Raw genomic sequence first — 16,632 nt, 5'->3', positions numbered from 1 at the left:
TTAAAAGAACGAAAAGACAAACTATAGACTGGAGAAAATATTAGCAAATCATATATCCAACAAAGGACTTGCATTCAGAGTATATAAAGAATTCTCAGAACTCAATTGTAAGAAACAACCCAACTAAAAAATGGGCAAAGGACTTGAACAGACACTTCACCAAAGAAGATACACAGATGGCAAATAAGCACATACACAACGTTCAACATCGTTAGCTATTGGTGATGCAAATTAAAATGGCAATAAGGTACCACCACGTACCTTTTAGAATGGCTAAAATAATTCTGACAGTACCAAGGTCTGGAGAAGATGCAAAGCACCTGGAATACATTGTTGGTGAGAAAGCAAAATGATAAGCCCACTCTGGAAAACAGTTTGGTAGTTTCATATAAAGTTAGACATATAGTCTAGAAATCCTACTTCTTGGTATTTATCCTAGAAATAAAGACTTACTTCACTCAAAAACCTGTACAAAAAATGTTTTTTTAACAGCTCTACTCATAATAGTAAAAAAATAAAATGGAAATAACCCAAATGTATTTTGGCAGGTGAATAAACAGTGATGGATCATATTTTGTAATAGGATGGAATACTACACACACAGGGGTTCAATTTTATATGCCATTTTAATTTTGTTTTTAAGGAATAGATTTGAGACAAATGAGGAAGAGCGTTAAAATTTAACAAGGCTGGTTGGTGGGTGTGTGGATTTTGCTGTGTTATTCTGATTCTTTTCTGCTTGTGTTGTATTCTGTATGCATATTGTTGTCGACATCGGTAATGAGTAGATTATTTCATATTTGTGTAGTGTGGGCATTTACATACCTCACACCACTTAAGCCTCATTATCACTTTATGAAATAAGGACAGAAATTATTATCCCTATTCCATAGAAAAGGAATCTGAAGTGGATTGGGGACTCAGTAGTTCCTTGTTTAGCCTAGATTTGCATGGAAGTCCACTGGAGAAGTTCCCTTCAAACCCAGGTGACTTGACCCCAGTCACTCCCCCCACCCCAACCTTGGAAGGCACTTATTTAGTGGGGGAACAAATTGTATTAATAATAGCTAAATGTTCAAAAAACAGTCATCCTGAAGTACCAGAAGGGGCCTCCAGGAATGATTCCCAGGCGATGGATACACCTTTACAAGTCAATTCTTAGGAGGTGAAGGCAGGTTCTTTGGCTACCTCCCACTGTCTCACTCAGTGACCTTGGGCAAATCACTTAACCTTTCACTACTTATATTTACACTCCGGTAAACCGAATGTGTAATATTCATCATTACTCATTCAGGCTCCTGCGGAACACATCTTGAAAATTAGGGACCGATTTACGGTGGATCATATGCAACAACGTCAACTTTTCAACACAAAGTACATCTTCTAAGCCAACCCCCCCTCCCCCGCCATTCCTCAAAGAATATTTTCACTCTCATTTAAATGGCGAGGGCTATTTTAAAGGAGATTGAGTTTATACTTTTAAATGATCCATAACTTTTAAATCACTAACGTAAGAATGCTTTTGGTGTTAACAAATTAAAGCAACGCCTAACTAGACAGAACAATAAGTCAGTTACATTCTATTGCCCGTTTCGTCTGTACTGGCTCTTGAAGATTTTGGAAGCAAGCAGTTTGTTAACCATAAGTTTTAGAACTTTATTTCAGCCCTGATAATGCCTTTATGAAAATCCTTTAGGTTCTGAGTATTATGGTGTGAAAGAAGAAAAAACGGCACAGAGCAGCTCCAAATCCAGGAAAATTGGTAAAGATAAACTAGGAGCCGATGATTGCCAGCGCGCCAGGCTGGTTCCCGACTTTGGCTACGCGTCGGGGCAGCTGTGATGTCTCGCTTGGGACTGGCCCTGGAGGCTCCTGGCAAGGAACCTGAGCCCCCTCGCGGTCGAACTGCCCGCAGAGGCCACAGGTCCCTTTAAGGCATCCTGCGGGCAGGGACCCGGGAGCTAAGGGGGCGGGAGGAGGGTTCTCAAGCGCACGCCACGTGACTCTATTGCCAAGTTCGTTCGCGAGTTTGACAGAAGTTTGAATTGGACTCGGGGGTTTTCTGCAGCCGGCGGGGTAGAGCGGCGGCCGCGGCCTCGGCGAGCGCGAGCAGCAGCGCCCCCGCGACCCACCCAGCCAGACTGGATCCCGGGCCGCCAACGGCCGCTCGCGCTTCGGTACAGCTCGCTTCCCCCGCCGCGGGTCAGCAGCCCCGAGCCCCACCGCGGTCCCTGTGGACCGCGCGCCGCGCCCCGGCCCCGCCGCGCCAGCATGTCCTCGACGGAGAGCTCCAGTCGCACGACGGACAAGTCGCCGCGCCAGCAGGTACTCCCTGCACGCCCCTGGGGCTCTCTCGCCGCCCCTTCTCCACCTGCGTGTCGGGCCGACCCTAATTCTGCCCTCTCTCCCGGGTGTGAGTGGGAGGAAGAGGGCCAGCGCTTTCCTGGGTCCCCCACCGCCCTGACCCCGGGCCCTGTCCCCGCAGGTGGACCGCCTGCTCGTGGGGCTGCGCTGGAGGCGGCTGGAGGAGCCGCTGGGCTTCATCAAAGTTCTCCAGTGGGTGAGTCGCTGCCCCAGACGAGGGCTATTTCGGGAGCCTGGGCTGTGACGCTGACCCGAGCAATGTGGCCGAAGTGGGGGGCGGGGAGGTGCTGAGGCCGGTCCCGGAGGAAGGGTGGGGGGCGGCGACAGGTGGGCGGGGGAGGGGCGGGCTGGGGCTGCTTCTCCAGCACTTGGTGGCAGGAGGGTGAGGAACGAAGCATGCGGAGCCCCGGATTCGGTCCTTCTATGTGCAAGGAGTCTTTGCCCAGGGCGCTCACATTTCACCCGGGCGAGAGGACCCGGGTGTAACCTTTCCAGAACTCTGATCCTGCACATACCACTCCTCGGTGGCGGAAGGGGCGAAGAGGACAAGTGGGAATGAGGAAAGCTGCAGAGGGCAGAGGACGGAAGGAGGCAGGCGATGGAAACCATCCTGTCCCCAAACCCACCAGGACCTGACTGATCCTGGAGGTGGATTCATGGGACAGGGTCCTGACTGGCAGCTGTCCTGTTGAGGTCACTAGAGTAATCTGCGTTCCTGTAACTGCGTGAGGGAGTGGATGAATGAATGAATGGAGTTCATGGCTCTAGGATTACATAAAAGAAAAAATAGTAAGACAGAATAAAAATCAGCCAAAATGTGGCTTGTAGAATAAGATAGAATATTGAGCTAGAAAGCTGGGGCCCTGGGTTCTAGACCTGGACCTGCCTTTTCTACTTACTTGACCCTGGACAAATCTCTTCTTTGGACTTCAGTTTCCATATTAATCAAATGTTCAGACCATCCCTAGGGTCCCTTTCTGCTCTAAATGGGTTGGCATGCTAGAACATTGCCCTTGGGTTAGACTTATCCTGTGACCTTGAAGAAATCATTTGCCCAGGGCCTCAGTTTCCCCTGCAGTGGTATAGGGGAAATACCATCTTCTCCTGCCTCACTGGTACTTTGAGACATTAGCATGTTTTCTGTCCTTCGTGGTGCCCAAGGCCTCCTGGGTATAAATTAGGAATGTGGACAGGTGCAGTCGCTCTTTCAAATCATAAAGACTTTTTGAGAGCAGTTATTGCACTGTCACAGAAGAGATTTAAGTTAGACAATCCACACACCAAATGGTGTGTGAATAACTTAATTAATGTGCTTTCAGCACAGAATTCAGCTAGGGAATAAGTTACCATTAATACTGAGGAGGATTGAGTTCTAAGGGGCTTTTAACTCATTGGAGACAGGAGTTAGCACTGTGTCGCTGATTCTTAAATCATCCTTTGGACGAGAATCATCAGATCTGGAATTCGGGGGCAATAGTGCATTTGGGGTTACCTCTGGATATCTGAGACCCTGACTGGGGCTACAGGCCAGCATGCGGAGCTCCCAAGTGCAAACTCTGGGACCTGTTGGGGACTTTCCACTCTCTCTACTGCCTCAAGAGCGGTTGGAACTACTGCTGACTGAGCTCTTTCACCTCCCCCCCCACTTCCGTGCCATGAGCCACCACTTGAGTACTTGAGGGGGCCGTAGAAGAATATTAAGGCTCTGTGTGTCTACCATCCAGAACTAGGGATCCATTATGAGTGGTCCAGAGGAGCAGAACCAGAAATGTAAGGGTACAATTTTATCATTAAACTAGACAAATGTATCTAAGGGAAATTTGAGAAAGGCTGTCAAGGGATGAGGGAAACAATGAGGTTGTTAGACCATGGAATCATCCTCCATGGGAGGGATTCTGAAAAGCTTCCTTCTTTAACCTTTCTATCCTTTTCCCAACCCTCCCCCAACCAATACCCACAACATTTCTATAAGGCTGCACAAAGCAATGCCTAGTCTCCTCCCACAGTCATTTCTGATCCCTAAGAATTAAGACCTGTTTGACTTTTTTGCGGTACGCGGGCCTCTCACTGTTATGGCCTCTCCCGTTGCGGAGCACAGGCTCTGGACGCGCAGGCTCAGCGGCCATGGCTCACGGGCCCAGCCGCTCCGCGGCACATGGGATCTTCCCGGACCGGGGCACGAACCTGTGTCTCCTGCATCGGCAGGCGGACCCTCAACCACTGCGCCACCGGGGAAGCCCCCTGTTTGACTTGTTAAGATCCTCAGCTTCTTAGAGAGGAAGTTATGCCTTTCTCTCATAATACTCAATCCAAGAGTCCAGGGCTAGGCTCTGCACTCAGCCTTCATTCGAAGGGTAGCATCATAAAGAGACATGATTTGCTTTTACTGCCATCCTGGTAGCCTGAATTCAGAGTGAGTTTCACTTGCTCTGAGTCTCTGCAGGTGAACACAGGAACCAGCACCAGGAACCAGCACCAAAATGACAGTGAAAATATCGTTTGGGACTTTTTGCATATTTCCTGCTTGGAGGGATCAAATACTCCGGCCCGGAAAAGGGGGAAAAAACCACAGACGAACCTGCAGTTATTGTAATGATAATTGAAAACTTTGTTGTCGCTATTACAAAAAGCAAAGGTTTTACTGGAATCCTGGTGAGATAAAAGTAATGTTATTCTTTTATTAGTGAGGAGCTTAGCTTGGGGTATCTCCTTAAAATTTAAAGATTAATCTCACCTCAATTGCAGTTCTGGGGTCTCACTAAGTCTACACTAAGCTAGGAAAATAACATAGGCATATACCAATTATTGGAGAACTAGTTTTTCTCTGCTTTCTAGCTATGGAACCTAGGGTAAGTGATGAAATCTTCATGGGTCTCAGTTTCTTATCTGTAGATGAGGGTAAGATCTATCTCATGAGCTCACTGGGAGGATTACAGGAGCTAATATCTGTAAAGCATTGGAGCATTCAGGAAGACCATGGTGAGCCTGGCAGTCCAGGAGGTATTCAGCAAGTGTTTGTTCCCAAACCTCTCCTTCTCCCTAACTTTCCCCCTTATGCAGACTGTCAGCTAGACTTGTCCTTTGGTGAGATTATTCAGATGTCACTGCCAAATCCTCACTTTGAGGGTAAGGTACGAATCTCCTGGATTACTCAGTTACTGTATCGATAATGTCACGTTACCTTTAACTTGGTGTGCCCTTGATCAGTAATTCACCTTTGAGGTGCCAAAGTCACTTATTTGGCCCTGGGGTCTCTGTAATGAAAATAAGGTATTTCTGTAAATGTGGGGAATTCGAAAGTACACCATCAGAGTCTATAAAAACCAGTGAGATGATTGTGGGAATAGGATTTGGGGGAGAACTTGTCTTTCTTGTGCCCTGCACTAAGTGGAAATGTTAGTGTTCTCAGGACTGAAAAAGGATTATCACCAAAAAGCAAGTCAGCACCAAAGTGGAGCCTCATCCTTAAAGTAGCAAGGTTATTCTGACATCTTTCCAAAAGAGATGCAGAGGGCTTCCCTGGTGGCTCAGTGGTTAAGAATCCGCCTGCCAATGCAGGGGACACGGTTTCGAGCCCTGGTCCAGGAAAATCCCACATGCCGTGGAGCAACTAAGCCCGTGCGCCACAACTACTGAGCCTTCTCTCTAGAGCCCACGTACCACAACTGCTGAAGCCCGCGTGCCTAGAGCCTGTGCTCCACACAAGAGAAGCCACTGCAATGAGAAGCCCGTGCACCGCAACAAAGAGTAGTACTGCAACTAGAGAAAGCCCGGGCACAGCAACAAAGACCCAATGCAGCCAAAAATAAAATAAATAAATTTATTTTAAAAAAAAAAAAGAGATGCAGAGGGAGGAGGGGAAGGGGGAAGAGGAGGAGGAGGAGGAGGAAGAGGGGGAGGAGGGTGGCAGTGTATGACCACTGCTGTTCCCAGCAATGCAGGTCCATGAGGAGGAAGGCTGGTTGGTACCAGAGCTCTGGAGTTGCCCCTTGTCTTAGGGTCTCCATGTCTTCGTGGCTCCTGTTCTTTATGACCAGCTTTTTTGGCTCAGAGCCTTGTGCTTGGTGACAGGGGTGGTTTCTGTTCTTCCCTACTCTTCCCTGTGGCTCAGTCACCTGGCACAGTTAAGGAAGAAAGCATATCTGATACAGAAAGGTAGAGGAGGCTGGGAAAGCGTGTCTTTCTCTGCTCCTGCGTCTCAGGTGCAGAGCTACTTCCTCTCTCTTTGCAATCCTCCCTGCACACGGTAGAGATCTTTTTCAGCCTTTATAACTCTTGTGATGCAGGGTTCTGTTTTGGTTTTTATTTGAGCATGACTCTCTCCTTTCTGGATGCAAACTCTTGAGAGCAGGCACCAGGTCTTATTCAACTTAGATTCTGCAGCACCTGGCACAAAGTAGATGCTCGATAGCTCTTTGTTGATTAATGAATGGGTGATGTAGAAAGAGCACAGAACCGGGAATCAGGAGTTGTGAATTCTAAGCCTGGCTCTCACATTGGCTAACTGTGACCTTGGGGAAGTCACTTAATCTTTTGGGACTTCAGTTTCCACCTCTATGAAATGAGACTATTGTGCTTGATAGTCTCTGAGATCCTTTTTGCTCTGTGAACCTGTGAGATTTTGCTGAGATTCCTCCATCCGTTCACTTGCATAGCCAACTGTCATCTGTTACCTGACACCATCTGACTGTGTTATGTTCAAATTTAATCATATATTCTGGTTAATAAAGTTATATAAGGTGTTTAGAGGCTCCTGACTTTCAAAGAATCAGAATAGAAGAGAATACAGTTAATACTGAAGTTACTATGGGTATATTTTGCCCAGAGAGGAATCGTAAAGGAGGGTTCAGGATTTTCAGAACCTCAAGGTTGTCATCTGGCCATAGCAGAACTTCCCGCAATGATGGAAAAGCTCTATAATCTGTGTTGTCCAGTATGGAACCTGCTAGTCACATGTGCCTAGGGAGCACTTGAAATGTGGCCAGTGTGTCTGAGCAACTGAATTTTAAGTGTTATTTAATTTTAATTAATTTAAATGTAAATAGCCACATTTGGCTAGTGGCTACCATTGTGAATAGTGCAGCTCTATAGTAGGAGCTCCATGAAGACAGAGGGTTTTTTTCTCTTTTGTTCACTAATAAATCATATCGCCTAGAACAATGCCTGGTACATAGTAGATGCTCAGTAAATGACATCTTTCTGTAAATGGTCAGGAGTGCCAGTCAAGAGAGTGCTAGTAAAAAGCAGGCTCCATAACTAACTTCATTGCCCCAAGTTAGGAGTACCTACTTTTGGGGGGAACCTATTACAGAGCCATTCACTGGCTAACTGCCAACAGTAAACATATATCCAACTGTCTGCCCTTCCCAGAATGTAACGCCTTAATTGTGTCCAGTTCTGGGCACCAGAAGCTAAGAGGAACAAAGAAACTTCCAAGAGGAATCAGAGAACTGACAAGAAACAGAGCTGACAAGATTGGAGAATTCTTACGAGGACGAGCTAGAGAAGTTCCACTGTTATGCCAGGGAGGCAAATTGGAGTATGTAAAGGATAATGATTCAGAGGCTTTGAGTAACTTCTCTCCAGGCCTGTCAAGAAGATGAGCAAACAGGGCTCTATTGCAGCCTCTGTAATGTAAGTCAGATCAGGAGGTTAAGCAGGCATTGGAGAGAGGTTATACTGTCTCCTTTCCTGGATGATTTTTAAGATGGAGACAATTGTCATTTGTTTGAACTAAACCTCCTAGAAACAGAGAGGTACCCATTATGACCTTTAGAGAGGGGTCAGTGGCTCCAGCATGAAGAAGATCTGCCAGGCCAGGCGATGCAAGGTGGGGCAGTGGCACCAGACACCACCCAGGGACAGAGCGCAGCTGCTGGCAAGCCCAGCCAAGGGCACACTGATAGCGTTACCCTCAGAGAGTGAGAGAATCATAGAGTTGGAAAAGGCCTTTGGATTACCTGCTCCAAACTCCTCATTTTACAGAGGGGGAAACTGAGACTCAGAGAGCAGAATGACTTATCAGAGGTCACCCTGCCAGTTAGTGACAGGGCCAGGACCAGGACCTGGATTTCCAGACTCCTGATCCAGGGCTCTTCACTCCACAGTACTATCAAGCATTAGCAAAATAATGTGAACACAACTCTATTCTATAAACACTGGATGCAGGACTGGGATGTGAATTAGCTGTCTTCTAGGTGCTTAATATCCAAGATACCAAATCGCAAAGAAACGTACAAAAAGTGAACAATTAACAGAATAAGCTCACTGCTTAATACAAATGATTATATCGTGCACAAGCCAATGGTAAGTGCACAGGAAATGAGCCCTGAACAGATAATGTGGGAGGATCAGAGACTCCAATTTCTCACCTCCTTCTAACCAAAGTGTGTATCCCCAGAAGGAAATTAGAAAATCATAGGATGAGGGAATTTCATGTCATTCAAGGCAGGCGGTTTAGTAAAATGTGATGAAAGGTGAAGAGGAAAACAATTCATGTGATCTGAAACGCCTCTGGTTCTTAACACTGAGAAATGGCAGCAGCAACGGATTATAAAGGGAAACACCACTGGGGAAAAAGCAGAGGCTGATAAGGCAAGTTGACGATACTTTTCTCTGGGCTTGAGCCAGGACTGCCATCATCAATCCAGCCAGCACAGTTGCCAAAGGAAAGGTGCCTTTGGGGGCGAGGAGTTAGCTGGCAGTACACAGCAGCCGGGCCCCTGCCCCCTTGGCCCCTCGGAAGGCTTGGCAGAGGTTGTCCCCTCTAGCTATACCTCCACTGAGGCAGGAAGCCATTGGAAGTTAGCAAGAAGGTAATGGCAAGATTCATTGATGGCTTCAAAGGAGAAATGGAAAGAATTCCATGCACTCCTGATCTAGATTGGTGCAGGGAAATCTATTTCTAGGGTGCTTCTCCCTTGGGGAGGAAATTCAAGTCCAACTTTGAGATAGAAGTTTCCAAAGCCTAAATTGCTTTGTGTTAGTCATCATCTTAAGGAGGCTACCTGTGGTCTCCAGTGTCACATCCGATGGGGAGACCTGGAAACTGCCCATTTCTCCCTCTTCATCTCCCTCCCAGGTACCAGTCAAAGTCAACCTTATTCATTTGGCTATTTGGTGCAGCACGCTGTGCAGTGAACACAGCACCCTGAGGCTGGGAGACCAAAGGAAGCCATGGGTCCCTGGCCCGGAAGGACTTGATTAAAGGGACTCCTGGCCCTCCCTCCGCCCCCATATCTGCACCGGCTGAGAGTCAGAGGGTGGTTCTGAAGTGATAGACCTTGGCCAGCTGAGACCTTCTGACTCTCAGAGGGGCTTCACTCTCCCTCAGCTCTTTGCTATTTTCGCCTTCGGGTCCTGCGGCTCCTACAGTGGGGAAACAGGAGCAACGGTTCGCTGCAACAACGAAGCCAAGGACGTGAGCACCATCCTTGTTTCGTTCGGCTATCCCTTCAGGTGAGCAGGAGTTGATTCTGACCCCGCATAGCCTCTCTCATTGGATTGGCAGGACCTGCTTGGTCTCTTTCTCCTCCAGAAACCTAAAGACCTTTTGTTGTGTGCCACTCCAGTTTCAGATAGAATTACAAGGCTCAGGTCCTTCCTGCCCTTTAGGAATTTCAGACACACTGGCCAGAGAAAAATATAAGAGAAACTCAAAAAGATCCCTGTTATAATAATGTTGCAGTCCATGGATAACCAATAGCAGGTAACAACAGCTCTTACAGAAAGAACCCATGCAGTGTGGGGTGGAGGGTTCTTGACCCTCAGCAGCCTCCTCCCTGCCTTGAAGGTAAGGAAGCTTGTCAGTACTCAGATCCTGAAGAGCTGATGGGGGATGCTCACCAGTACCACCAGAATACAAGGGGGTATATCTTGGCCGGGAGGTAGAAGACAATACTCTTTCCTGAGTGTTTGGGAGCTTAGAGAAGGGAGAGCCCAAGTGTTCAGCGGGGAATGGGGACAGCGCTCAGCTTTTCAGAAATTTCTAGTAGCAGCAGCCAAGTTAGATTAGCTGTCTCTTGTTCATAATAGGGTATTTGTTTTTCTCTCTTGATTTTGTCCAGTGTGGTCTCATTGGGGGACCTAAATAAAGCCTGAGAATGGGTGATTCCAATCTTAACTTGGCCACTGTGGACCTGTGCTTTCCCAGGGACAGAATGAAGCTGATTTCCCTGGTGGTTTGGCTACCAGAAATAGATGAACTATATATACTGTGGTTACAATCTAAAGGGTCGTGGAGATACTTGGAAATACAGGGTCACCGTATCTGGGCAGGGTGGATGACTGTGGGGTGGTGGCTGAGAGGGAGGTAGAGTTTGACCAGAATTCCAGGAAAATTCCTGTCCTGACTGCAAGGTTCCCTCCAGAAACTTTCCTCCCTACCTGCCCCTTTCTTGGTTCTGTAAGAGTCCTTGGGTGAGAACTAGTGCAGGACTGCTCCTGGGGCAGGGGAAGCCCACTGCCTCCACAGGGAGAGGATCGCCGTGAGCTCAGGGTGGGCTCCGTGCCACCTGCAGGTTGAACCGGGTCCAGTATGAGATGCCCCTCTGCGACGATGAATCCACCTCCAAGACCATGCATCTCATGGGGGACTTCTCTGCCCCCGCCGAGTTCTTCGTGACCCTGGGCATCTTTTCCTTCTTCTACACCATAGCTGCACTCGTCCTCTACCTGCGTTTCCACAACATCTACACGGAGAACAGGCGCTTCCCCCTGGTGGTGAGTGGGCACAGCCAGGAGGGATGGGGTGGAGGCACTGAGGAGACATACGTTTCCGGGCTGAGGACAAACATGGTGGCTTTCCTGGGTCCCTGACACTCGGATGTGAACCTCCTCAATCTCCCTGCCAGCTCTTTGCTGCTGGTCCCTTCGGGTGCTGGGGCTGCCACAGGTCCTCCGGCCAGTGGAAGGCCCATGTCCCAGGACTCTGCGTCTACCAACCTCCCATCGCTTGCTCTACTCAAAGTAGGCACAATAGCTTCAAGAAGCAGGCGCTGAAGTCTGACTGCTTGGGTTCAAATCCCAGCACCGTCCCTTACTAGCTGTGTGCTCTTGACAATTTCCTTAACCTCTCTAACTCTCAGTTTCCTCAACTATAAAATGGGAATAAAATAATAACTATCTAATAGTGTTTTGGAAGGATAAAGTGAACATGCATGTAAAATACCTGGTGTATAGTTAGCCTCCATAAGTGCTAGCTATTATCAATATTATTTCCCCTTTACTTTCTCCCTATCCCAGGCATGCAAGGTGGAAAGGGTGCCTTAGGGGACCCCATTTATCTCCTGCAGTCTGCCCTCACTCTGCCACCACTTGTAACTGAGCAGTGGTGATCAAAGGAAAGGCTGGGCGTGGGGAGAGTGTCAAGTTTAGGCCACGTGGGTTTAGGGATGACACTGACCAACAGATGCCTGGGCACATTGTTACCTGACCTCAGTTCTGAGGGCATGGGCAGGGGTAGCCCTGGCTGGCGGGATTCTCTTGGTGGCAGATTCCCTAGGATGATCTGAGTTCCCTGAAGCTCTAGGTGTTGGGTAGGATAGGAAGAGGCAGCTGTCCTGGGACCCCAGGATCCCAGTGCCTTATGGCAAGACGAAAAGAAGTACAGAATCATGGAGGCCTTTCTGATTGTATTTCCTGTCCCTCTGCTCCTCCCAGGACTTCTGTGTGACTGTCTCCTTCACCTTTTTCTGGCTGGTAGCTGCAGCTGCCTGGGGCAAGGGCCTGACTGACGTCAAGGGGGCCACACGACCATCCAGCCTGACAGCAGCCATGTCTGTGTGCCATGGAGAGGAGGCGGTGTGCAGTGCCGGGGCCACGCCCTCCATGGGACTGGCCAACATCTCCGTGGTGAGACCTGTGGCCACTGAAGGGGTCTGGGGAAGGCAGCACACTCCCAGCTGCCCAGGCCTGTCACAGCAGGGTCTGAGAGGGACAGAGAGGGTGTCTTCACAGCTGCCCTCCCCGGCACTGGCAGCCAGTGCTTCCGCTGCACCTAATGCTGGCTGCTGGCCCCTGGCTGACCCTGAGGGACATTTGGGCAGGGGGAACCCAAGAGCCACTCAGCCTCCTGTGCCTTCCTCCTTCCGCCCTCTGCCTCCCATTTCCCTCTCTTCTCCCCACCTCCAGGCGTGCTCTTTGTGACTGCCTCTCCCTCCTCCTGCCTCTTTACAGTCTGTGTGAATGTACACACATGAGCAGGTGGAGGGGGAGCCTAGGGCTGTGACTGGGCTCAAAGCGGGGGGCAGACCCAGAGTGGGTGAGAAGGGGCTTATTGTCACTCAGGCCTCCAGGCTGGAAAAGGTCTTTGGGCAGTGGTGGGTCTAGCTGGTATGCATGTATTTGGCCACCCCAGCTGTTAGAACATTGAAACATCTCCATATTAGTTGGTAAGTAGCTGAGCTTTGCAAATGCCCTCCTGTCAGCCCAGCCGCCTCAGCCCTGCCCTGAAAATGGCCTGAACCTTCCCCGGGCCCAGCAACTGAAAGGTTTAATGGCTGGCACACCAGGGAGCCTTCTAGACCTTGCTGGAACCCTGCTGATAGGTGTTAGCCCCACAGCCTTTTACTGTAAAAATATTCACACATTCGGCGAAGTTGAAAGACTTTTACAATGAACAGCCACGCACTCGTCAGCTAGACTGTACCATTAACATTTTACTAGACTTGCTTTGTCCTGCATCTATCTGCCTCTCTTCATCTATCGATCCATCTTATTTTTAATGCATTTCAAAGTTTATTGCAGACATCAGTACACTTCCCCCTAAATACTCCCTGCTGATAGGTTTTTAAATATTTTGAATAAATATTTGGATAGAGCTGGCTGGGTCGCTACCCTAGGGAAGGAGCACCTTGGACAGCTCTGGCCCCACCCACCCCGACAAGGCCTTCGGAAAACGGCCTGCGGACGCTGTGGGAAGCGCCACTAGAGCCCTTGCTCCTTGCTATGCTTTGCACGGTGCTCCACTCCAGGAGCCAGGTTCTCCTAGTGACCAAGCCACAACTTGGGTGCATGCTGTGGACAGAGTTAGACACTTTCACCAGAGAATCCCTTAGTGGGTGGTGGCCTTAAACCCTGACTCTACATCCAGCCCTCTTTTAGTCTTTCTAGCCCTCTGCACCTCCCCCACCCCCCAACACACAGGTACTCCCCCTCCCTGTTCCCAGGATGCCCTCCTATTCTCATAAGCCACCCTCCCCCTGATGTCTTTGCAGCTCTTTGGCTTTATCAGCTTCTTCCTGTGGGCCGGGAACTGTTGGTTTGTGTTCAAGGAGACCCCGTGGCACGGGCAGGGCCAGGACCAGGGCCAGGGCGCCGGCCAGGAGAGCGCAGCTGAGCAGGGAGCGGTGGAGAAGCAGTAAGCGGCCCCGACCCGGCTACTCCCGAACAGGACAGCGCCTCTTCAACCGCCTCTGGCTTCCAGGACCTCCCTCTTCTTCCTCCCCCAACTCCCCTCCCCCATTATTCTGGGCTCTGAGCTTTGAGACGTCTTCACTGGATGGGCAGGCATCAGCTGTCGGAAACCTGGGCAGCCCTCCCAGTGGCTTCCTATCCCTCCTCTTGCTGGAGCCCCGGATGGCAGGAGCTCAGTGCTTCTTATCTACTGCCTGGACCCAGGCATCTTACTTGGGGTCTTACGTGTACCCTCACAGCCTTTGAGAACCAGCCTCTGCTACAGGCAAAGGTTGGGGTCAGGAGACCTGAGACTGGTTCCTCGCTGCCACTTCTATCAGTCTGTCCAGCGTCAATAAAAGTGGGGGGAGGGGAAATTGGCTGGCAGCCTTCTCCCTGCCCCCTTGCATGGAGGGCCCACCAGTGGTTTAGTGACCCCTCTTCAATGGCTGTCATCAAGGCCCCGTGTCTGCGCCGACCTCCAATCCGCCTGAGCTCAGTATGCTCCCCACCCTCTCCTCTGGCCTCTGTTTGCACACAGAGCCCATCACGTGGGAACCCAGGAGGCAGACTAGCCTAGAAAACAGCCTTTCAGAGGGTCCCAAGTAGGCTGAGACTTGGTGGGGAGCAGATAAATTGCAACTGAGTTGCAACTTAAAGAAACAGAAGCCAGAAAACTTGCTGGGGAATCAGTTTTTTTAAAATTCCCTTAGTCCTTCCACCCCTCCAGGCTGGGGCACTTCCACCAACACTCTAAACTCATACTTGCCCTAGAAACTCCTTACCTTCCTCCCTGTCCTCCTTCTTGGGCTTGGTCTCACACTTGGGACACAAGATGAGGGGTCTAGGAGCATCTCCATTTCAGCCCTCCCCGCCTCCCACCTCTCTGTCCCTCTCCCTTCCCCAGCCTCTTGGGTCTGAGGCATTCAAGATCCTTTTCAAAGTCTGTCCAGGCCTTCCTTTCATTCCTGTAGGGCCAGATAGGGGCTCTGAAAGGGTAAGAAAGGACCATCATGAGTCTAAGTTGCCCCAGAGCCCCAGGACATGGATGGATGGGCCCATTTCTTCCTTACTCTCTGCTCATTTTATTCCCGCCCTGCTCCTTCTCTGGCCCGTTTCATACTTCCCCTTCTCACCTTTACGAAAGAACATGCCCTCTCCCTTTGCCCGCCATTCCTCCCCTGCTTCCGCATCTGTTCCAAGCTCTGTCCCCCCTACACACCCACCCCAGTCCCGGGCAGGCTGATGCTCTTGGTGCTTCTTCACTTCGGGACCCAGTTCCATATTTGTCTTTGGTGTGTCTCCCCTTCCTGACACCTCCTCAGTCCCTCTGCGGACCCCAGGGCCCAAGAGTCAGTGCTGACTGGATAAGGGCCATCTGTCTCCCATCCAGCTCAAAACATTTCAGTCTGCCCTGGCCATAGGGCTGCCCAGGGAAGAAGGAAGAAGGCAGAATCCAGCCATTTTCCAATCCAGTGCCAATTAGCCCAGATGTCATCCCAAAGGTAAATGTGCCCTGTGCCAGTCTCTCCTCAGGACTGAGTCAACCCCTCCAACCTCCTCACCTTCCTCAGCACCCTCCATTGTAATGTGTGCATTACTGGGGTACCTAGGCGGCAGGACCTTTGACTTCGGGCCAATCATTTCTTCTTTGGGTCAGTTTCCCCACTTGACAGGGGAGTGTGAGGTTTACATCTTCAAATGCTCCAGAGTCCTTCAGTGAAAAATTAGGTGTTTTGTTTTGTTTTTTAGATTTGGGGGAAGGCATTTGAGGAGGGAAGATAGGAGATGGGGATAAGGGTGTTTCTAAGTCTGAACCTCTCTGTCCTGAGCTGTCCCCGTGATTACTCAAGGACAAGGGGAGACAGTTTTGCCCACAGCTCTAGAGACACAGAGAACAAAGGGATGACCTTCAGTTTTCTTCAAGCTGGCCCCTGTGAGGGTCTGTGAGCAGCTTCTACTGGAACTCTGTTTGGATTCTGTGTACGTATTTGTAATTTATCTGAAATGTGATGGATAAAGTGTTCTCATTTGGGGGCCTAAGTTACTAATTGGCCCTTCAGCTAGGGAAAGGGGGTGGGTGGGTATGCACTCCTGCCAAGGACTCCTAGCCCGGAACTCTCCCTAGAGCAGAGAAGGCTCTTTCTCCTCTTCAAGAGGCTGGCTTGTTCTCACCCTGAAGAGCCTTGATTTAGGCTATGGCTTCTCTCTCCATAGCCACCCTAAGAGGAAAGGCTACTTCACCTCATTACCTTCAGAGGGCTGGGCTGGGTCAAATGCTGAGTGCGCGGCTGTCCTCATAGGACTCATGTCCCCTCCAACTAGGGCTGGCATCACCACCTTGCCTAGTGGGTCCTGAGGTAGAAGGTGCTGGTTTCTCCAGTTGCCGCAGGAGGCCAACAGGCAGGGCACTTGCCCTTTGCCCTAGTAAACTCTGACCCTGCCAGGGTGCCCACCTAGGACCTTTCCTGAACATGAGTTCCGTCCACTATCATGGTCATAGGTATCCTTCTGGGATTGAAGATCAGGGGTGGGGGGAGAATGTTGCATGTTGTTTTCTGGTGCTTGTTATTATACATTTGAATAAACAGTGCTTCAAGCATTTGCCATGAAGGAGCCAAGAATGTAGCCCTTCTGGGGACCTTTTTCCTCCTCCTCCCCTTGCTTTAAGTTCTTGGACAAATATCAGCATTTCCACCAAAACATCATTCCACTCCTCTCCACTCTGCACTCCCAGCGATAGAGTCTGCAGGCTGAGGAGTTGTTCCTGGTGGACCCCAGTCTGGCAACATCTCCTCTTCTGGTGGCACCAATTAGTCCAAAGTAACTGAGACTCATTAGTAGATTTAGAGCAAACTCAGAAGGCGAGAGATA

The 16,632-nt window shown here is 49.8% G+C and overlaps 1 protein-coding gene across 1 annotated transcript; it reads left to right on the top strand.

Annotated features, from left to right (window-relative positions):
- Positions 1 to 2,216: 2,216 nt before the first annotated feature.
- SYPL2 (synaptophysin like 2) lies at positions 2,217 to 15,129 on the top strand. Its single transcript, XM_022584149.3, has 7 exons — positions 2,217 to 2,325; positions 2,486 to 2,560; positions 9,698 to 9,822; positions 10,884 to 11,085; positions 12,025 to 12,216; positions 13,581 to 13,723; positions 15,084 to 15,129. Exons 1-7 carry the CDS (start codon positions 2,272 to 2,274, stop codon positions 15,127 to 15,129), a joined length of 837 nt encoding a protein of 278 aa, XP_022439857.2. The 5' UTR covers positions 2,217 to 2,271.
- The last annotated feature ends 1,503 nt before the right edge of the window (positions 15,130 to 16,632 follow it).

The sequence above is a fragment of the Delphinapterus leucas genome, chromosome 1 (assembly GCF_059928025.1).
Source record: "Delphinapterus leucas isolate spDelLeu-1000000601 "Yukka" chromosome 1, BTC_Dleu_Yukka2, whole genome shotgun sequence".
Taxonomy (NCBI): Eukaryota; Metazoa; Chordata; class Mammalia; order Artiodactyla; family Monodontidae; genus Delphinapterus; species Delphinapterus leucas.
The sequence above is the reverse complement of the archived record's forward strand: the minus strand, read 5'-3'. Positions and strand labels throughout refer to the sequence as shown.